The sequence below is a fragment of the Sphaeramia orbicularis genome, chromosome 11, assembly GCF_902148855.1.
Source record: "Sphaeramia orbicularis chromosome 11, fSphaOr1.1, whole genome shotgun sequence".
Taxonomy (NCBI): Eukaryota; Metazoa; Chordata; class Actinopteri; order Kurtiformes; family Apogonidae; genus Sphaeramia; species Sphaeramia orbicularis.
Window position 1 is genome coordinate 46,119,619 of NC_043967.1, and position 23,984 is coordinate 46,143,602.

Below are 23,984 nucleotides of genomic sequence, written 5' to 3' on the forward strand. Positions count from 1 at the left end.
TTAAATGTTTATATAATCAAAATAAATCGTGAATAACAATGCTTTTTTTTTTTCCATCAAGTGTATTTAATTTTTTGAATGCCTCTTGACATCAAATTGAATTCTTTTTAATGTCATTTAACGCCTTAATTTCCACAAAATCTATTTAATGACTTTTAATGCTTTTTAATGACCTGCAGAAACCCTGATTAAAAATGTGAATAACATGAACCTGAATTGTCTTAAGAAATATAAGTGCCATTTTAACAATATTAGGCCTCTGTTCATCATTTACACATGTAACTTACATCTTAATAGATCACAGTGGATCTACAAATACACACATTTAATACCAGGCAGAATATGAATCAAATAGCACATACCTCTCTTAAGACATTTCAGGTTGTTCATATTTGTTCAGATTATTCCCATTTTTTGTAAAAGTTTCTAAATTTAAATATTTCCATGTAATTTTACTTCTTCGCACTAAAACAAAGAGAAAATTTTGGAATTGTCATTATTTATAGATTATTATGATAGTATTTTACTGGTCTGATCCACTTTAGATTAAATTGCTCTGTATGTGGAACCTGAACTAAAATGATTTTGACATCTGTGATTGTTAATATCTTCAGTGCAGTTTTTGCGTTTCACAAATTCATCCCACAGGCTGGTTTTGGCCGGCGGGCCGTATGTTTGGCACCTGTGCTCTGGAGTTCATCTGTCCCTGATGAGCACAGTGTTGCTGCTTTAGTACTTTATGTCTTTACTATCAGCAGTCCTGAGAGTGTCCAGGTCCCACTGGATCTGACAGAATCCATAAACTGATAAACATTACCTGCGTCTTATTATTTAACAACCCTGGTGTAGTTTACAGCGAGCGTAAAGCAAACAAGATCACAGTTCATTTCACATCTCATAAAGAAAAAGAAAATGCAGAAGAAACAACAACAGCAACAACAGCATTTTTCCCAATATATAACTTTATTTAAAATATTGTTACAATTTATTACTCTACACAACATTTCAAACCTTTTTTTTCCTTTTTTCTTATATTGGTTAGTAAACCTTCATTGTTTTCTTTTTTTATTTTTAGATATAAAACTCTCCGTTTTGTAGCCTAGTTCTGCATCAGTTGTTAAGTGATGTCTTTAGTAAATGTGACGCTGCTTGTCTTCTAAACTGTTTGCTTCATTGTGGAGCTAGCTAATCCTCCAAACAACCAGCCCTAATGCATAAAATTAATGATCAACAGTGGCTCTAGCATCTTACACTATCATTTCCCCAATCTTTATAATTTCTGCTTAAATAAATAAAAGTTTTGAGTTGGAGAAACAAGAGTGCATTTTGTCCAAAGGATATTCTTTTCTTTTTAAAACAACTATATACAGGTTATGCTGAAGACTGACAACAAAGGTTTAGGTTTTTAATTAATGTCATTGCCTACTTTCCATGGAAAACTCCTGTGTTTTTAAAGCAACGAACAGAAATTACACAAAGGCTAACACTTTTTAAACAGCACTTACATCCACCCGTCATGTTAGTCAAAGGTTGGACCATGTCTGTCGAAACGTGGGTTCAGCATCGTGCCCCCGAAAACCGGATGCGTCGTCCGGGAGGTCAACGAACATTACGTCTACACAAAAGCGCTGCTGCTGCTGCGGAGGCCGACACAGTGGGTCTGACTGAAGCAACAGTGTCTTAGAAAAGATAAACGCCGCCACCGGAGCCAGAGCCTTGTGTGAAATGCTGCAAACGATAACCGCCACTGAACGCTGGACCGACACGCGAGGCTCAGAAAGCTGGTGTGTTACCATAGCAACAGCATCATTTAGGTGACCGCATCAGTGGCGGCTGGGATCACAAACTTTTTGAGCCTCACATGTCATCCATAAACAAATCCATCCTGTATCTGTTCTGCTGCTGCCGTGTTTATTGTACCTTCCAATGCGCTTCAGTGTGAAAGTCAATCATATATATTTATATATTTTTTTAGTAGAGAATCATTCACTTACAAGCTGTCCAGCATCTCGAATACAAACACAGGTGCTCCACAGCACTGCGAACACTGACGAATAAAAAAAAAAAAAATCCAAAAACATATCAAACACGGGCCAACCATACAAAGACGTGCTTCTTAACATTCCTGTTATCGCTCTGCTTTCACCTAAACACTGTTACTATGACATTTACCTCACCGATGGCTGAAAACGGACAACATGTGACGGTACGCACACCTGCCTGTGACTGACTGCGCATAAGATGGCACTTAGCTAAGACGAGACAAACCAAAACACACACCAAAAAAAATTTAAATTAAGAAAAAAAAAAAAAAAACCCAAAGCAAATGAAAACAGCAGCTTTCTAAAAAAGCGTATTCACAGCAGCACAAGCCACAGGGACAGAGAACAAACATCAAACAGTAAAAAACACTGCTTAGAATACATTATTGGGAGGAGGGAGTCAGTTGGCTGACAGGAATAAAACAGAGGCTGCACTGAGTGTGTTGCGCCAACGTGGTGCTGCCACGGCAACCACATCCCCTTGTGATGGTGGGAGACCAACCTGGAGAGTAAGAGCAGAGGACAGACAGGCCAACACACACCTCTATCCATCTACCCTACCTTTTACAAAGAAAAAAAACAAAAAACAAAACAACACGTCATGCCTGAACACCTCCAATTCTTCTGTCATCCATCTCTAAACTGGCTGTCACTTTGGCTGTCAAATGCAGCAGTCTTAACTGCACACCGCACGGATGTTTGTGGAAATGCAAAAAAAACAAACATAAAAACGCTTGTGCAGAATCACACAAATTCCTATATAACCTCATGTGTAACTAAGGCCTGTCCTCAGAGCCTACAAATCAATAAGGAAAAACAAACAAAGAAAGAAGAAAATCAGTGATGCTTCCCTTAATACTTTCGTTAAACCCCAAAAGCTAGTGTAGCGAGGAGACAAGTGTGTGTGCGAGTGTGTGTGTGTGTGTATGTTATGCTAAAAAAAGCTGGTGAGATGCTGTGAATGTTAGCCAGACAATAGGAGACGCCTCCCATTTGTCTCCATCTGTCTGGTGTCTTACAGATACAAAACCCCATCTTCATTTGCTGGCTCTAACGCCGACAGCTCATCAGACACGTCCAATCAGAGCCTAAAAGCTTATCAGCAATGTCAATGATAAACACAGAGGACACACACACACACACACAGCACACATACATCTACAAGCACGCTCCAAGGTAAGACTGACTGAAACCAAATTAGAGCTAAATCTAAGCATGAAATAAACATTTTATTGAACCAAAAGCTGAGCTCGAGTGGAAAACAAAAACACCGTGTTTACTAAAGTGAAACTTGGAACCCGTGCTCACTCTGAGTTTCAGTTTTTTGGTTGTTGCCTGAAGGCGAGGGAAGCAGAAGAGTTATGCAGTATGGTAAAGACTACTACTAGCCCTTAGTGGGATAAACAAAACTATTGCATTCAGGTGAAATTAATACAGTTACAAACTCCAAACAGAGGCTGTTTTTATGTCAGAACCTCCAACTAAACTAGTGCGCTCTACACACTTAAAGACAGATTCAAATGTTTGAACAGATAAAGAAAATCACAAATGCATTATCTTCATCTAATAAAAAATGAAATGCTTCTCAAAACAACAAATAAAAGAAATCATTGCAAACAGTAAAACTCCTGTATCGTCTGTTGTGTGCTTTACACACAGACAAATAACTAATACTGAATCCATTTAGGTTCATAAGAGGCAGACGGCGCCTGCATTGCTATGTATGCTGGTGGCTGTGGTTGCAGTCACTCTACTTCATGCACCATCTCCTCACTGTAACACACACACACTCACACACTCGCACAAGCCATCTGTCCTCCTGATGTGGTTAATGGACAAACTGCAGAGGAGTGATACTTTGGTGGGTGAGTTACAGAGCCCGAGGGATCGCTCTTTAAGAAGCTCTGGGAAGATTCAGATTCAGTTTCTGCTCAGAATGTGCCACTACAGCTCGCTTACACTCTGCTGCTCCCTGCTGCCTGCTGGAAAAACTGCACCTTAACCTGTCCTAGTTTGTCACAGAATCTGCTAACACAGATCATTTGCAATCTGTCAGTTTTTTGTCATGCAGAATGTGAGACAATTCTGAAACATTAATGCTTTGATCCAAAAAACCCCCAAATGTTTTGTTTAAGAGGTAATGTCTGCTGCAGACAATTAAGAAAGCCTGTGCCTCTCAACCTCCAAGCTCTGCAGAATCACCACAATAAAACACTTGGGAGGGGATAAATATCCATGCTGACATTAATGGCCGACTCCCAACAGATGTCGTTCTGAAGGAGTGTGCGTAAAACCAGCAGAAAATGTGAAAAATTAAGAGCAGCTTGAATGCAGTTAGTTTTCAATGTTAGACCAAGAAACCAAATGCTCTAGCTCTTATATTAACCTACATTTTATCAGAATTAAAACGGTTAAACACATTATGAACATGTCTCCTGTATGTCTTCAGTTAGTCGTATTTGTGTTTTCTGACAGAATACCTCTGATTCCACACATAAAAACATTTTTGTGTCAATGTCCAGCATCAGTGTTAAGCATGACTTTGTTCAATCACTGCCTGTGAAAGAAGTGAAATTCCCCCCCTGATATTTTTTTACCTCGTTTCCCTCCCTCCCTATATTCACCCCCATCAGCTCTTCTCAGTTCTGCAGATGAGGGCCAGGCTGAAGGCTTCAGAGTGACTGTCACGATCCCGTCCCAGATATGGGCTCCCGCATTGGAGTGGGGTATCTCTGAAGTGCTCCCTCTGCACCGTGGGGGCTCCAGCCGGTCACACACTCTACGTACTATGTATATCATCAGGTGTTTGTGTCTGTCCTGTCCTGCCAGTGCCTCACATCACAGGGCAGATGCATGGAGGAAAACAAAAGACACACTATGGAGATCTAGTAAATGACATGTAAGTTGGCTTTTGTTTATTTTCCTTCATTGCTCTTCTTGCAGTGTGTGTATCCCTGGATTTTTTTTTTGTCAAGTGTGACGGTTCCTATTTCCCAAATTGGTCACTTCCGTTTGTTTCGGGGCGTGGATCACCTCAGTCTGTCACTCAGGTCTGTGTTTGTCAATGGGCGCTCTGAAGTGGCTGTGATGATGCAAGTGGACCAATTCTGGATTAGATGAGGACTGATGGTTTTAGGATGTTGCGATCTCTCCCCCTAGGTGGCGCCATCCCTTCTGCTGTGTCTCCAGAGGAGGCAGATACTCTGGAACAGAGAGACGTTCAGGGAACATCCATCAATGATGGGCTTTATCGAAAGTCATGAGACTGAAAACCAATTTTAACACAGATGTCGGTGCCTAACTGTGACATTTCCTTTCTTTTTTTTTTTTTTTTTTTTTTTTTAAACTGTGTTTTAAAATCATTGACGCTGAAGCATGGAATCCATTTTTCCAAGTCATTTTTTACCACCCGTGTCACTAAGAAAATCAGTGTTCTGCATTTAGGGGAGAAAAATATGTACAAATACTGCTTACCATTGTTACTGCAGTTTTTATTGTCTTTGTCAGATGCTTCTTCCTCAACCTGATGATATAACAGGAAGTACAGAGGTCAGTGTCCACTTCACTTCTGTTCATAATAATGAACCTAATCATCAGTTTTAACCAGTGGAAGATCCTTTTTCATAAAGTACTAACACCACATTGAAAATACTCATATACAAGTAACAGTTCCACATTCAGATGTACTCAGCAAAATGTACTCAAACTACATTTGGAATAAAATGGAGTCCCTTTGTAGTAGTGGTGTGTGACTATTATCTCTATATGAGATGTGTTCGTTTTACTGATGTCAGGGCTAGGAAGGGTACTGAATTCATGTGATTGAGAGTTTACTTTTTGAAAATCAAGAAAAACATCTAAATCTCAAAATTAAAGGTTGTTCCTGTGAAGACTTTTTTTTATTTGCTCTGTAAAAATCCAAAATGCAACCTGCCTCCTTCCTGTAATATTATGTGTTTCTCCAGTCAGATATGACATAGTTTTAGTAATGAATGTGTATTTTTTGAGTAATTTTGTCTTCTATTCATGTATTCAAGAAATTAATCAAATAAAACTGCACATTGTCGATAAAATAAAGTCGAGATTGAACTTTTTGTCCATGTCACCAAGCTGTAACTGCTGTACATGGGTAATGTTGAGCTCATTTTACTCCTAAATGTGCAGTTTAATCTACAATAAGTGTCATTTTTTAAGATCATAAGTGTTGCTGTAAAGTCAACTTTTTATAAGCTCAGAAAAAGAGGCCGGTTACCAGCAGTTAGTGCCATTTCTCTTTTTCTTAGCCCATAAAACACCACTTCCAAATTTATCACAAACATGTAAAATCAACACATCTGGAGACGTGCTTTTCATTGTAAAGTAAGGGGATGATAAACTAATGTAAAAAGTATGTTTGCCTCTGAAATGTAGTGCTATATAATAGTATACGGCTGCATAAAATGTATAGTACAAATACCTCAAACTGTTGAGTATTGAGTAAAAGTGCTTCCACCACTGGTTATAATTAGTTCAGATTTTATAAGCGGAGTCATGCGCTTCCAAGAATAAAAGAGGAAAGGAGTGGTCTGTACCTGTTTCCTCCATTTCAGCTCACAAAAGACCCTCTCAAAGCATTCATGCATGTAGTTAAACTGGGAGAAAAAGAAAACAACACTTAGCAGATCTTACAGTACAATACAATCACCCTGAAATAACAGCAAGTTATTTTATACATGTTTTATTTGCTGTTTCTCTCTATTCAGATGAAAATGAAGTAATGTCGCTTTAATAATTCAGATTAATAATAAAGAGTCTACGTCTACAAAGACCAATCTGACCTATTAATTCTCCAAGATCAACCTAACTGAATAAATACAGGGATGGAAAAGAGTTTTTGGACACCCCCATGTATTTGTGTTATATTGCAGTAAGAATCAGTACGTCATTGTTCCATTCTCCTACTGCACATGCTCTGTTGTACTGGGGTGAAAACTGGATGTTTCAGCAAAATAATGAAACACATCCAGGACATGACATGTTGAAACTGTCCATTTGGGGTTTTTTTTTCCTTGTGAACAATAAACAAAAAAATAATAATTTGGAACACACTGAAACACAAAAAAGGACTTAGTCCATCAGAATCCAGAGGGATAAATTTGATCATATTTGGGACAAATTGATCAAGTTTGTATCCTCCAGCCACCCAGAATTTGTATCACTCCTCTAAAAATGTCTGTTTTATAATCTCCCTATATTTATTTTTTATGTTATTCAGCATAAATGTGTAATGTTTAAAGAACCTAGAGGTACTGTAACGCTGTGATTGTTTTTAAGTGAAAAATACCGAAACGAAGCACCCACTTCATATGTTTGGGTTTTTTTTTGTTTGTTTTTCTTTTACACTTTTGTATGTATAAAATAAGAAATACAAAAATGGCTCTACTAGATAACATCTGTATGAAAGGTAATGTTGGACATATTTTGTTATCTTTTTCAATAAAAACAAAATGAGAAAAAAAAAACAAAAAAGGCTTTTCCACAAATATGTCAACATGATATTTGAGATTGTGTAAAACTTTATGAGTGTTTGAAAGCTTTTTTTCCACTACTTCACATACAATATAAACAGTTAATGATATATTGGCCAGCAGAGCCGACGTCTGCACACTCACATATGGAGTGAAGATCTTCACCCAGCGAGGTTTCTTCTCTCCTCTTGCGTACTCGAAACAAAACGCCATCCCTTCCTCGTCAGTGTCCCAGCGCTGCATCTCCGCCCACTCGAAAGCTATCACCTGGTTCTGAGGGGACACAGTTGACAGCGTTTAAAGGAGTGACATTTTACTTTTTTTAAATGGAATTATGCATTTTTAAACATTTCCCTGTGGTCTGCATAAACTGTAAATGCTCTGCTTGGGTCTGAATTCTTCATTAATTCAACTCCACAGGTCCATCTTCAACCCTATTTCTGAGTAATGACACCAGAAAGGTAGTTTTGAGCGCTGGCCCTTTAAATGCAAATGAGCCCACCCCCTCCAGGTTGTTGACCGTGCTTCTCTGTCCCATTCAGCCACTTGTGTTTGTTAATACAACCAACAACTGAACATTTTAGGTAATCGGCTCGAAGATTGGACATATTTTCCGTTTTTACTACAACCGCTGCTGCTGACAAACAATTATGGGGTGTTCGGAGAAACGTTTACTGTAAGCTTTGACCTTACATGTGCAAATGTCATGACGTAACAAGTTATAAAATGTAACAAATTAAGCAGGAATTGAAACAGGTTGAAGAAATCCACAAGATTTTTGCAGGGAATGAATATAAAGATAGCTTTGCAGCACCTGGAGGGTTCAAATTCAAACTGTTTGAACTATTAGGGTCCAAATACACAAATAAATGAACCAAAGACTAATAAAAGTGGGTTTAGCAAAATATGACCCCTTTCAGCTAAACAACCACCATGTTCCCCTCGAAGGTAAAAACTAAATAAGGACCGCTCTTCCTCTTTGGCGAACGCAAATATAGAAACACTCACCTCAAGTGTGCCGTCCTCTGTGCAAGCATGCAGCTTAAAGTGATTGATGCTGATAGCGGTGATGACGTGCCCCTTCCTCCTGGAGTCGCAGGAACAGTGGGGGAACACCACCTCGTTGTAGCCTTCACATGACCGCAACAGGCTCAGGTACTAACACACACAAAGGACACACGACAGTCACATAACAATTAAAAATAACAGTTTAAACCAGGACCTGATGGTAATTATTCAGATATTTACAGTAGTGTGCAAATGTATAAGGCTACCATTAGGATTGCTGTTATTGCAGGGTTGAAATGAACATGATCATACATATTTATTTCTCATTCTCTTTTCTTTGGGTACAAGGAAATAGAAGAAATATGTGCAAAGCCTTAAAAATTGACACAGAAATCTGAATTAAATGTGTTGTAAAAATTAAAGTCACTATTTATCGTGACCTCTGACCCCATGACAAGAGGCAGCACAAACTATTAGAAACATCTGACATTAGTTGAATGAAACCTAGAATAAAAGATCAGGAAATTAATGCAATAAATCTCATATTGTGTGAACAAAAGGGTTAAAATGGAGGTCACATTAAATATGATCACTTTCATTTATAGAAGCTGTTTTTTCCCCTGAAACTTGCTTTTCCTGCTGTACATACTTCACATGTATCCAGATTATAAGACTGAGGAATGTGTATTTTTGTTCTTGAGAACCTTAATAAACTAACAAACCAAATGTTGGACTATGACTTCTACATGTTTCTGTATATGTAAAGGCATTCAGCACATGAATAAACTGGATATATGACAAAATGTTGCTGCTGTAAGATAAAAATCTGTGTATCATTCGTTCTTTTCACATTCAATTGAGAATCCACAATCAGAAAAAGAAAAAAACTCATTTCATTATTCATGTACAAATCAAAAATAAAAGTTGTTTTTCCATTCTTTTGATTGTATTATATTTTAAAAATATATAGTATTTTCAGTTTTTACTACAACCGCTGCTGCTGACAAACAATTATGTTGTACTCGGAGAAATCTTCGTCTGAAGTCTTGACCTTATATGTGCAATTGTTGTGATGTAACTAGTTATAAAATGTAACAAATTAAGCAGGAATTAAAACAGGTTGTAGAAATCCACTCGATTTTTGCCGGAATGAATATAAAGATAGCTTTGCAGCACCTGGAGGGTTCAAATTCAAACTTTATGAACTATTAGGGTCCAAATACACAAATAAATGAACCAAAGACTAATAAAAGTGGGTTTAGATAAATATGACCCCTTTAATAAAGTCTGACTGTGTTTACATGCACATTAATATTCAAATATATGAGCATTTTAGGCAGCATATTCCATTTGGATATTCTGAATTAAGGTTTATTCTGTGGTATTTTCAGGCTAAGCCAGTGTTGATATTATTCAGCTTTTATGAACATGCATAGATTCATAATATGCTTCTCACTTAGGGTTTTTACTGCAGGTTGTGACTAATAACCTCAGTCGTTTCATTTGTAAGTTGTGCACAAACCAAGCAGCTGGCGATGCGTGCCCAAAATAAAAGCCAGCATTTCTGATTCGAGGCACAAACACACCTACTTTAAAACATAATGACAGACTTGGACATCAACAGGTTTTCGGATATTTGCAAATATGGCCGTGTAAACCTTTCCATGAGGGTAATGGAGGAAGGAGTGAAAGAGGGAGGAGGAGAAACTTTGCTAATCAGAGTAAACAGGTATATTATCCATGTAAAAAGCTTTGTAGGAATACAGTTAGGATATTATGTGCAGGTAAACACAGTCGTTGCCTAACTAAATAGTGTTGAAATTCAGCTGCGACAAAATAGTTTTATCTTTACAGTTAATGTTTTTCCGCCGTCAATATAAACCCACTGACTGTATCAGTATTTACGCCATAGAAAGCTTTATTCTGAAATGTGAAAGGGCTCCTGGTTTTCCCGTTCGTTTTTATCTGGTAACGTTTTGGCGATGGCTCTGGTCGGCGGGTTAGAAAGTGTATTCATCCCCGCGCCCCCTCCCTGAACAAAGACTGGTCTGTGGGACTGACCGTGGCCATCTTGCGCTGCTCTGCCAGTTTCTGCAGCTGGTAGGATTTGTCCTCTGTTTTTATGAATCCCTTCTTCACATCATCCAATGCCTGGACAGACATGGGGGGGGGGGGTGGTGGAAGGAGAAAGAACACCATTTATGGAGCAGAGGTCGCAAAATAAAAACAATAAAAGATTTAAGAGAAATGATACATGCAGAAACAGGTCTCCCAGGGGCAACAATGGACTCTTGTAAACATTCTGAGTAGATCTGTTTTCATGCTAGTCAGGAGTGCAAGCAGCTACATGCGCTGACTTTACTTTTAGACACTGCTTTATTGGGTCACTGCTGAACCTCACATGCCTCGAATGCTTCAGGTAACTGACCTTCGCTGGTTAGAGGATGCCTGTAGGCTACTGCTGTTGCTGCTATTTTTAATGTACATTTGCATTTGGATTGTATTTTTTTTCCTGTGCACACTTTATAACAAAAAAAAACCAAAACAAAACAGGAAAGGATTTCATAGCTTGAGGAATGTTCCAAGTTATGTGGTAACATTTGAGTTATTTTTCCTGTTTGTATTCAGGAAGTTCATCATTAGGGCATGTAATAGGCATCTGTGAGACATGAGTTTGACATTTAGTGGTGATAAATGATTTTAGTTCAGATCCCTGTTGCATAAACCGATGATTGAAAAGGTCATCTCTGTAAAAGACTTCCCAAAAACAGTTGATAAGAACGTCTGCTGTGCTTTAATCTGTCTGACTGTTGCCGTCATATGCTACTGCTAATAACACTCGTGTTATGTCTGGACTAACAGAATAACCAGCGAAGTCATTTTCAGTAATAATTAGCTGTGATGATGGCAGCAGAAAGGATGGAGGAGTTTATGACGGTAAAGCAGCCCCTTGAGGCAACTTTGGGACTGTCAAATAACTTAATAATTAAATCACCCGTGACCGAAAGTGCAGATGGAAATATATACGTTACAGGCTTGTTTCAATATGTTTCCTGCTCAAAGCGGGACATGTAAACCCACGATGGAAAAAAACCCAGCGGATCTAATTTTCTGCTGAGGTCCCTTAAGTCCATACCGACGGGATTCAATTATTGTTATTACCTGGTGAAAGCAGTAGTGCAGTGCCAGCGGGTTGTCTCGGAGCAGCTCCTCCTCCTGGAAGCTGAACAACCATTTGCGGAGCGCCAAGCAAGTCCCCGGCACCGCTGATGTGTAGTTCTGCACATAGAGCTTGTGGGGAAACTCATTAGGCGCCAGCTTCCGCACTGAAACAGAAAAGAAAAACCAGGAGAAGGAGTCAAGAACAGGAGCGATGTTTGTTTAGTGAAAAAAAATGTTTATTTCTAACCTGTTCCCATTTACCTGCCCTTGATGTCTAGAAATGAACACACCCCGAGGCCAAAGGCGCTAAATTAACCAGTGAGAAGACTCCATCCAGATAAATAATACTCGTGATGAAGTCAGCACGCAGAGGGCTTTATGTATGTGACCAGACTTTAAATAACACAGTTCCTCATTTGAATGTTTTCTTGCTGAAGGTAAACAGGGTTCCTACAGGTTTCTACAAGTTACATTTAAGACCTTTTTAAGACTATTCAGAACATAATTTAATGCCCATTTCACAGCCGTTCCCCTCCACATGTGTCAACCAGGTCGAGATTGATCTTTTTTCCAACCAGGCATTATTACATTTGCACTTTCCCATGGTTACTTAAGTACACATAAGCTTCAACTTCTTCCAACTCCTTTTCGACTGTGCAAACTTCAGACTTGCACGTACTTGAAGATAGATTCTGTTCATTTAAATGTTATTTTGTTTTTGTCTTCTTTTGCTCTGTTTAGCTTTATTTAGTTTCTTTGCATGTTATAAACAAACAAACAAATAAATAAATAAATGGTTACTTTTTGCTTGTGAGCTGTCCCTTAACCCTTTCATGCATGAACTATGAGAACCTTAATCAAAATGTATTTTCTTGAGTGTTTTTATTCCTCTTTAGGCATGAAAAAAACAATGCGATTGAAAATTTTGTTATGAATCTATTTTTCCATGGAGTTCAAAAAATGCCCACTCAGTTTGACACAATGCATTTAATTTTTGAAGCAAAGAAGCATGTATTTACTGATAGATCATGTGAAAACTATGAAACAACACTTTTAATGCAGCTAATCTGATGTTTTCTCACATTTTAACGTACACTAATACTAGTCATTACTCACTTCATGGAGATAATATGCAAAAAAAAACAAAAAAAAACCTTTATGTAAAAAAACCCCAAACTGTTTCACAATAATGACAAGCAATTGATTTACACTTAAACATGTTACTGCAGATCAGGTTTATCAAGAACAGCAAAGTTACTGTAATAGTGTGACTTGCAGTGTATGGGATGGTGCATAAGTGTCCGCTGTGTTGGCTGATATGGAACTAAAACAACAAACCCCATGAATATATAAGAGAACAGCTGTAGAATAGCTGTCCGCTGTAGTGACAACTATGCATGAAAGGGTTAAAGTTCCCAAAGTCACCTTTCTCAGGCAACTAACATCTGCACATGTTAGGCTGAATGTTCTGTGATCATTTCACACTGGTGGCTGCAAAGTTATCAATAACTGGTTCCTAATTTCAATATAAATTGTCAGGTTGGAACTGAGTAGACTAACATTACTTCCGTTGCAGCTTGGACATTTCGCAGACACATTTACGCACAATATAGCAAACAAGTCTATACCAACATAACTTCAAATTTAATACCTTTGAAAAACTTTTTTAAGGTATTAAATGCAGATTTGCAAATTCAAGACTTTTAAGACCCTGGTGACGCTGCCTTAACTCTGTTCTTTTCAGCAGGTTTCAACCAATAATTCAATATTTTGTTCTCCGGACAGATCCGGTTGAACCTGCACTTACACGTTAAACGAAAGCACTGCTAACAGAAACTACCTGAACTCAGCTTCTAAAAGTGGTTAATTATCAGTTAGTTAGCCAAACTAGACCGACCACAAACCACATCACAGAACTGCTGGGTGCGCTCCAATACATTCTGGTCACGCTGCACAATTTGCATTCGTACTTATTCCATTTATGTTTGCTTTGTCTTGCAGGTTTTTTGGGGTTTTTTTACAATTTGACCAAAACATTTATCTGCCAAAACACTTTAGACTGATGTTAACAGTGCTTTCTGAAAGTAATGTTAACTTCATAATGTCTGTTTAAGTTCTCATTTACTCTGGTCATTGTTCATCCTTCGTTGTTTTGGAAGTTCAGCTGGACTGGTTTGTTCTTGAAAACATTTGGTCTCATCCAACAGATTCCATCAGTTCTATTTGCTTTTAACTTCATAATCCAATCAGTTGTAAGACTTGTTCAAATCATATAGTAAAATGGCAGATTTGAGGTCTAAAATTCAGATTATTGAGACTTCCTGGGGACCTGTGGAAATCGTAGTGTGAAAATAAATAGTTCTTACCAAAGGAGTGGTTGATGACTTCGAAAAGGGCAAAGTAGCTCGCCATAATACTGTCCATTCCAATCTTCATCACTAAAGCCTACAGGAAATGCAAAACAGTCACAAAGTCAGCCAAATGAGAAAAGCACTACTCAACAGGCTATAAAGGGACATAAAATGGAAATGTTATGTTGCAAACGCATGAATCAAATCCAGGGTTCGTACAAATTTTTTAAGGTCAAATTCAAGCACTTTTAAGGGTCATTTTCAAATGTTTCCAGCACAGCCCCTCATCAGTGGGGTAAAATACATTTCTACAGGAATACATGTACTCATGATTATTTTTTCATTTTTATCACAATGATGTATAAACATCTAAAATTATGTTTCATAATAGTAAAAAGTTTAGAAATTAAAAGGAGAACGCAAAGTTTTATCCACAAAAAGGGAAGCCACCTGGGGTTCTTCAGACACTCACACTGATAAAAATTTACCTGGAGTGGACCTGAGAACACCCGCTAATTTACATTTTTGACAAAGTTTTATTTTTCACAATGCATTACCTCTCTGTAAGTAGCTTTGGCTTGGCATCTAACCTGGCAGAATTAATATTACAAATAATTAATTAAATCACATCATAGAGTTAGAATTGCAAGCACTTAAACTAAAATTCAAGCACTTTTCAGACCTTAAAAACAAAACATTGAAATTCAAGCATTTTCAAGAATTTCAAGCACCCGTACGAACCCTGTCAAACCTAAGGTAATATCTAAATAATGAAGATGTCTACGTATACGAGAGCATAAACCTAGGAGATGTCATGTGATCTCACCTGGTACACCTGGTCTGTGGTGCTGTTCTTGCGGACTCTCACAGAGATGGTGGTTTTGTCCGGTAGAGCTATCCGCAGTTCTACATCTGTCACTCCGTTGTAGTTCTACAAGGACAAGAACAGATGCAGAGACTTAGAAATTCAAGCTTATTAAAGGTGTAACCGTAGTGACCAAGTCCTTTTGGATATAAACGACAAATAACAAAACCAAAACCTTCTGTTCATCTGATGAAAAGCCATAAAAACATGCTTTATTAAATGTGCAGTTCTGTTCTGTTGATCTCCTGATCCTCAGAACACAAACAAGGCCATAAATTTGACTGTTTGATTGTTTGTCAAATACCAGAAATCACTAATTGAATTTCAGCTCACTCGTAAAAAAAAAAAAGCCAAACATTAACACTAAATTGTGGATAAATGTTGACAAAACACTTGAAATGGGATGCATACCTCATCTGATTCAGAGAGAAACTCCTGCATGATGTCACTCTCACCGATTACCCGTACAGAGCAAACTAGATACAAACAGACACAAAGATTGAAGAGAAAATGTGAACTCAAAAGAAAATCAAATTAAATAAAGGACAGCAAAATGTCACAATGTTCAGTATGTTTTCATGGAAAAAAATATTTCCACTTCTGATGACGACAACCAGTTCTCAGGTTACATTTACAGTAAAACACATCACAGAGAATCGGGATCTTCACAATAAATCAGATTGCTGTATTTACTCTACAGTGTGTCTGCAGGGTGGAGGTCAAACTTAAGACTTTTTAGGACATTTTTAAAGGTGTCTTTGCTCAAATTTAAAACCTTACATTCACATAAATAACAGTGCAACCATATTTCAGTCCAGCTAATGTTTCATTTCCATTTGTCCATGACTAATGTTTCTGCTGCTAAAGCTAATACCTGAAGCCCTCCATCCATTAATGATGACTGGAGGCTCCACTTATTCCCATCTCTGTTCTGATAAAATGCTGAAGGCTAATCACAATTTTGACAAATTCTCTCCAAAGCAAATATGGAAAAATTATTTATTGTGACTGGATTTTTAAAGACCTTTGAGTGTCAAATTTAAAGATTAATTCTCAATTTTAACGATAATTAAGGCCTTGATATAGGACGATCAAATGTAAAGGCTCTGCAGACATCCTGTTCTATATACATAATTTAACTGTTGCTCATCAGTCTTTATAGGCTGTAACCCTGCTTCCTGGAACAACATATGGATCGGGAGTTCAACATCTTTTTGGCTTCACTTACAAAAAAAAAAAAAAAAAATCAGCACACGTGTGGTTACAGGCCAGTGACCCTACCTCGCTCCAGATATTCCTCCAGGCCTCTGCGCCGAGCGTCGAGCTGCTGTTCAGACAAGGAGAACGGCCATTTACCGGGAAGCTTTGGGAAGTTGAAGTTGGAGAACTCTCTCTTCAGGTTCTGGTGCAGGATGGCAAACTCCCGGTAGCGCTTTGAGCAGAGCTGTCTACCCGACATGTACACGTTATACACCTGCAGCCAGAAAACAAAGGACAGTCAGCTCACAGTGAATTACAATGAATATTACAATGCATATTTTACCTCTTTTAAATCACTTCTTAAATTATTTTAGCATTTATACTCCTTGTTTCGTAGTTTGTACTCCTTTCATTTATTTTTACTTTATTTTACTTACTATCCTGACCACCTATTACTTTATTAATTTAGGTCCGTCCTCCTTTTTACTGCTTTTATTGCTGTTATGGATTAATATTTTCACTATTTTCAAGATGTGACATCATTTATCAACTACCTTTTGCACTGATCTTACTGATCTTTCTTTTTAAATTACTGTCTAAGTTAAATATTTGTACTGTTTTTCCAACTTTTATAATTGCCTGTATTATTTATCCTTTGTTACAATTTTTTCCTAATTTTTATCCAAGCTTTGTTCATCTAGTAGAAGTGCAAGTTAATTTAAGCAAGTTGTTCCATAGGTTTCTGGGCGGTTTGGGGGATTTTAACTAAAAGCCGCTCCTGTTACACTCAAACATTAACAAGAAAAAAACAGTACAGTGATGAGATAAGCACTCTGTCTTCAAGTAATCCTTGAAAGTTTCTACACCATAAAAATATCAAATTACAAAACGACAGCTGTAAAGCAATTGTGGGCTAAAAGTTGTGAAAAAACACTTAGATCTTGCACTTAAGTGTCATAATGATAGCAAAGCCTGCTTTAAAACAGTTTTAAGACCACAATTACAATATTATTTCAGACCTACAGAACTGTGCAAAATGTGAATGACCATTTAGTACACATGCATGTCTCAGTCTCTGTATTACACTTAGTTTAATTTAGACATGTCAAGCATTTTTTAGCTACTTTTTCAAGCCATTTAGTTAATTTTGTGTGTTTTTAATACTGTCCACATATTTTCTGTCCTGTCTTGTAGTACTTCAATAAAGACACTAAGAAATAAACATGTACATTTATAACATTCCTGCAAAAATAAACATGCCTAGGGTAGCCAAAGACTTAAGTACATTTCTATTTTTCATGTCTGTACTGGCAAATGAAGTGTGAAGGTGTGTTTTCTTGGACAAGATGCAGTGAGCATCAAATTATTTATTTTCAGCATAATTCAGCCATGTGGTTCAAGTGCATTTGTTGAGCCATGTCTCATTGAACTTAGACTTAACTAAATACGGAAACTATTGTAACTTCCTACTTCCAGATGTCTAATATTTCCATGAGACAAGACATTTTGTAAAAATGCGACCAAAGCAAATTTGTGCTGATGTTTGGAACAAAATAAAAAAAAAGTTAATGCAACCTAAAAATACAATTTCATCAAAATCCAATTGACTTTAAGAATGCATGAAACCCAGTGATACTGAAAAATTACAGGTTTTGTAAAACCCACAAAGAAAGAAAAAAACACATTTACACATTTATAACTTATAACTGGGTGTGTGTTAAGTTTTGAGGGCAGGCAACTTGACTTTTTTGAAAAACTGAAGTCAGCACTCACCACAAACCTCTCCGAGTGCTGCTCTACATGTTTGTAGGTGGGTATGGAGATAGGCACGGCCTGCTTATCACTGTAGTCATAGTTGGGTTGGACGTCCTCTCCTCCTTCCAACCCGTCAGCCTCTTGGGGTGGAACCGACAGCACCGCCAGGACCAGCTCCTTCTCTCCCGCTCGGATCAGGTCCACCACCTGCTTATGCGTCGCACCCTCCACGCTCACCCCATTACTGAAGGAGAAGGAGGAGGGAAAGTCAGCGAAATGATTTCTGCAATGTTTTCACACAGGATCATATTACGAGGTTTCTAACAGTATCAGACATTGAACTTTCACGCTTTGTGGCCTCAGTATAATCTTTAAGCAAAGTTTAAGACTTGTTTTAAGCATATTGTGTTTTGTGATAATACAGATATAGGAAACGTGATTTACATGATCCTCTACAATAGCAGAAAAATAGTGAGTTAGGCTGATGTACATTTGTCAGGAGGTAAATTCAATTATGAAGAAAATATCAGTCTATTAGGTAGGTGGTAGGTTTAAAGATATGCAACTGGAGGTCAAGTGAATATAAAAGCAGTAGTTAGACACAAACAAGCTGCCATCACCCCTGAAAGTAACTGACACTGCAAAAACTTTATTAACATCTAGGTCAAAGTGATGAATTCCTAAGTAAACAAATCTGACTCAATGGACATCAGTCAAAACAATTCTAATCAATAAACATGAGACTTAATATCAGAGTAATCATAAAATTAGGTAAGAGGAGGTGTATCTTTTGTATTTTTCCCCCAAAAAGTCAGTAATTCCAGTTGTGAAGCCTGACACTGACTGTCAGACGCCATCGGAGCAGGTTTAGCTGACACTGATAGTCTGTGAAACGTCATCTCGAGGTTGATTTATCTCTATTTGTACTGTGGACTTTCTTGGAGAGGAGCCTGGTCCACTTTAACAAAAAGAGGCTAAAAGACTGATACATAAAATTAGATTCAATTCAGTTTTTGTTTATATTTCAAAGGGCTTTACAATCAAACTAAGAACACTCCCAAAACACTTTACTAGGGGAAAAAAAAGATGAAGAAATTAAATTAAAAATCAAATGTATGGTAATTTAAAAGCCTCTAAGGTCTAACATTTAGAAAACTTTAATTGTATGGATCTGCAGACAGTGTGAATTAATGCTGCGACGTGGCAGATGATTTTTCCTGTAGATAAAAAGTAAACAGATCACTGCGTTCAGCTGTGCCCAAAGGGGATGAGATCAGCTGGTCATAATTTCGTTGACAATCTTATCAGTGCTGCAAACACGATGCAAGTGTCACTTTTTGTGTTTTTGTGCTCCATTCATAAATAGAATAATGGGAGTGCTGAGCAACCAGATCTACTACACTGTCTCCCTCTTCTTTGGTGCTGTGAGACACCTCCCTACTTGACTCTGCTGAGGCCAGATGGCACGAGCATCAGGTGTCTCTGCTAATCTTCCAAAGAGAAACAGCGGGACGGACACAGGAAAGGCAGGAGCAAGCACAAGCACGAATCTGTCCACTACCTGTCTCTACTGTTGATTATAACCTTTATCAGTGTATTAACACAAATCAGAAAGTCAATAATGCACATGAGCAAATCAGCAGAAAATAAAAACAATGATGGCCCGGACATGACTGTGAGATTGTGTTGTTGCATGGAAAAACAACATTAAGGAAGCAAGAAGTGAACAAAAAGTGAAACTAAAAGGCTGAATTTTTGGTCACAACACCCACTCTGATATTATTCTTATCTTTGCCAAGAGAAATAACAGAAACAGAACAAAGTCACAAAATGTGTCAGTTACTCAGAAGCACTAAAAGTAGTAGAAAGTGAAGAGAAAAATAATTCAACAGCAGTATTTATAGTATTTTAATATGTGAATAAGTTGTGTAATGCTATGGTGATTTGTGTAAAAAAGACCAGTAGCACAAACAAAATTCTTTCTGCAAGACTAAATCATGAGTCATGAATCAGCCAAATATTTTAAATAGCAAAATTTCTGTTATGACCTAAGAGCAAAGCATGTGACTAATAGAAACTTAATTGATGGAAAATTTGACATCTCAAAATTACAACACTCACTACTACTACACACGCAATTCATTCTTTTCTTCCTAATGTTTAACAGGAACTACACTCAAGCAGTGAGTCTAGAGATACTGAGACAATAAATCACACCTTTCCAAGTTTCTTTTGAGGTTCATAAAACTTTAGTGAAATTCTGACGACGTACGTAACTAAATGATCTTTTAAGATTCTGTGAAGTAGTCAAGCTGGTTAATAAGTCACATGATAACTGCTGGTTCTGTCATATGACCGATGAGCTAGATTAGCAGCACAGATGGCAAGAACACAGGTTGAGTAAAACCTTTTTGATGCCTCAGCAAGTAATAGTGAGACAAGTGTTCTTCCTTTTTTGTTTCTCTTCTGTTTTCATAAAAGTTTGGCCTTTAGTAAAAACGTCTCTGTTGTTCATACCTTACATCAGGACATTTATTTGGCCTCTTATATGGACTTCAACAACCATATGCATAGAATTTCATTACAAAATCGGCTATTCATATTAATAACTGATTAAATATTTGCCACAACATAAAGGAATAGTATCATTAAGAAACTTTAAATGTCTGCAAATAAAGCTCCATGTGGACAAAGATAACTGACTTACATATACCAGATTTTAAAGCAAGAAAAGATTCATGACTACTTGCATATTTGATCACTTTCATTAAGGCTCAGTGTTGTAACTAGCCTCTCATCCAGGGCAGTTTTTACAAACAGTCTGCTCATTTGCTCACTACTTTTCCTGGCAAACACTTCTGCGAGGTATCTTGAGGATCCAATCATGTAAATCAAAACGTCTCAAGGACACAGACAGAGGATAAAGGGCAGGAACACCAGGCCACTCGAACCGACCCATGTAAACAACATGCCTGTCATGAGGAGCAGTCTGACCCGCGGTTCAGCAGACAGACACGCACTCAGACAGGATGATGCTGAATCTGAGTGACAACACTGCCATCCGCTGTCTCCAGGCGGGGTCAAACTACTCATCCCTACTGTAAATATGACACAGCAATGTCAACAAGTCTGGCATTTAAAATTCATCAACACTGAAGCAGTCACTGCGCAAATTGGGCTAGCACCAAAAGATGTTAGCCACCTGGGTGCTAACAGGCTAGCATTAAAGCTAATCAACATGCACAGGCTGTTGTCCAACTTATGTAAGGCGGTTAGCTCTGTCTTTAACTAACTAGCACTAGCTTGTTGAGCCGAAATTTTTCTATGTTTACGTACCTTCCCCCTACAACATAGACACATTACTAGATAGGGGCATAAACGGCTACTTTCGTTGTCATAACAGCCAGTGACGTATATCTTGATTGCTAACGTTAACACATGCTTGAAATTAGATCAACACAAGCTAGCTTAACTGGTAGCTAGCATACCGTGCTAACAACCAGGTTTTAACGTGAATGGGTACTTACACCTCCAGGATCCGGTCACCCTTCGCTATCCCAGCCCGGTCCGCCGCACCCCCGGGTAAAACAGCACTGACATGCTGAAGAGGGGCGTACAATTCCCCGTTGATGCTCCGGAGCTGTCCCCCTTCGCTAACTTGACCGCGAACATTGAAACCGTAGCCCGACTCCGACTTGACGATCCTCACCACCCGCGGACCCGACATGACCGTGGCCGCCGTGTGGCCTCCGGAGCCCGCTGACGAACCGACAACCGGGCCGTTACGGGACGCCGATGCAGGGAAAGCTGGCCGAGTTTCATCTCCTTCTACATCCGCCATCTTCTCCGTAGGCCCTACCCCCCTCCAGTCGGTGTCTTCTAGCAATTTGAAAACAACACTCCGGCTCTGTCGCTCCGTAAGGTTGCCTCCACAGACCCACTCTGTTGTTGATAACCCGCCCCTCGGTAGCGTCACGAGATACGGGCCCACAACGTGACTTCCCGGGGGCGTCACCGAAAGTCTGGACAGTCTGAAACTCAGCCTGTCAAGAGAAAGTGAGGATAATCCTGGAAAGTGTTAGCTAAGCAAACATATGTTAAGTTTATATTAGTATTAAGTTAATTAACATTTTGGAATGTGTTATTTCCGATTTAATGAATGCACCTGAACGCACCATGAGGTCACGTTCATATGTTTGGTTTTGTTTTGTTTGTTTTTTTTCCAAACATCTTTTCACACATTCACCCTCTGCTGCCTTGTGACTCTCAAAAGATATGAATCAGTGATACTATCATGTGAAATAAATGTTTTCATTATACTAACTTAAGACCCGAGAGGCGTGTTTTCTTGGAATGAGAGCTTGCAGGTTGTCAGCCCTCAAGACATTATTATCCATCACCAGTTGTGGAATGTGTGATAACAAAGTACCTCCACTCAGTTTACAGTTTTTACTTTCCATTTTCTGCAACTCTACACTTGAACTCCTCTCATTGGCAAATAATGTACATTCTACCCCACTCTTATTTGTCTGACAGCTCTAAATGTCTTGACACTGAATGTTTTTAACAAAATTAAGAACTGAAAGGTTTCTTGAGAAAATCCAATTTCTTAATCCATATAGAGCAATCTTCACCTGTCTTGTGCAACCTCTAAATATTAATTAATTTGCATAAAATTTGGACCGAAGTAATTTGGCCAGATACAGAACCAAATGCAGGGTTCTAATCCAGAGAATCTTTAAAAAAAATTTTTTTGGACCACCCTAACACACACACTCAAATGAACACTCATTCCTTTTACCCAATGTTCATTCATGTTACTAAATAACTTTTTCTAAAAAATAAAATAAAACCACCGGATTTTTTCAAAAATATGTGGTTCATTCTTTGTCCAGTATTTAAAGAATTGCATCATAAATATTTTGATAAATTTGAGGTTTAGGTCTCCTTTAAAATGAAAAAATGACTTTGCAGGTTTAAGAAAATTACAACTTGCGTGCATATATAGTGATTTTTTATTCACAAATATGAATTATTTTAACATGTAACCAACCCCTTCTTTAAAATAAACGCTTTGTCGAGAGGAAAACAAAGGAATCAGTTGACAAGCTTTTAAGTGTGCTTTTTAAATGTCACATGAGTTTTGGTAACAGGACTGAGAAAAATGCAATCATGTTCCGCTTAAAAACCTTGTAAAAAATGAAATAAAGTTGCCTGAGATTGACCAAAACACATTTTGAATAGTTAAACATGTGTGTTATTAGATTCAGTGTTGAAAAATGATAAAAAATGAAATTTAATTTGGAAGAGTTATAACAAGCAAATGGCACCCATTTGGTGGAATGGCCCATAAACCCTTTAAACGACCCCCTGCATTCATTCTATATGTATAATCATATTATTGGGGGTTTATGATAAATTGACTTTTTAGATATACGTTGTTCTTACAAGACAGCAACATTAAAAACATGATGATTTTAGAGAATTTATGCTGCACACCAATAGTGTTAATAGAAGTTCAAATGAACATCTACATCAGTAAAATGTAAATGTTAATGCCGCACTAACATAAATCCCAAAAAGTTATGTATAAAAGTTAAACACAGACAAGTACTGTTATTTACAATGACTACTTTTACATTTCATATTTAAATGATCATAAATTATCATTATTATACTGATCATGATTCCATACTTTTGCTTAATATTTTGAATGTACAGTATGCTGAACCATTACTTGTACTGAAGTATTTCTACAGTGTGGTATTAGTACTTTTCACAACTGTTCATCACAGCCAAAAATTATGATGTTAAAAGTAGTCAATGAGTTTTAATCTGTCACTCATCACACAATCATGAATCCTCTACTGTGGTCTGCAAAACTGATTACTGGTTGAAGAAGGTGAAGGGATAAACTTTGCACCACTGTGGAAAACTGTAAGAGTTAAAATGAAATTTCATGAGGTTTAGGAGTTACCTTTACAGGCATGACAGGAAATTATTCCTGCCTGTGGCCAGTATAATATATAATCTGTCCCCCAGAATGTCAGACATTTTGAGTGAATAGACTGACCTGGACAACATCCTATTGCAT

The 23,984-nt window shown here is 37.8% G+C and overlaps 1 protein-coding gene across 1 annotated transcript; it reads right to left on the minus strand.

The window, feature by feature from the left end:
- Positions 1–1,069: 1,069 nt before the first annotated feature.
- On the minus strand, positions 1,070–21,852 carry snx27a (sorting nexin 27a). The gene is made up of 13 exons (XM_030146512.1): positions 21,418–21,852; positions 17,909–18,134; positions 16,217–16,409; positions 15,347–15,411; positions 14,897–15,001; positions 14,086–14,164; positions 11,720–11,883; positions 10,619–10,708; positions 8,558–8,707; positions 7,694–7,822; positions 6,614–6,673; positions 5,517–5,565; positions 1,070–5,245 (listed from the first exon to the last, which is right to left on the minus strand). Exons 1-13 carry the CDS (start codon positions 21,729–21,731, stop codon positions 5,175–5,177), a joined length of 1,695 nt encoding a protein of 564 aa, XP_030002372.1. The 5' UTR covers positions 21,732–21,852; the 3' UTR covers positions 1,070–5,174.
- Between the last annotated feature and the right edge of the window lie 2,132 nt (positions 21,853–23,984).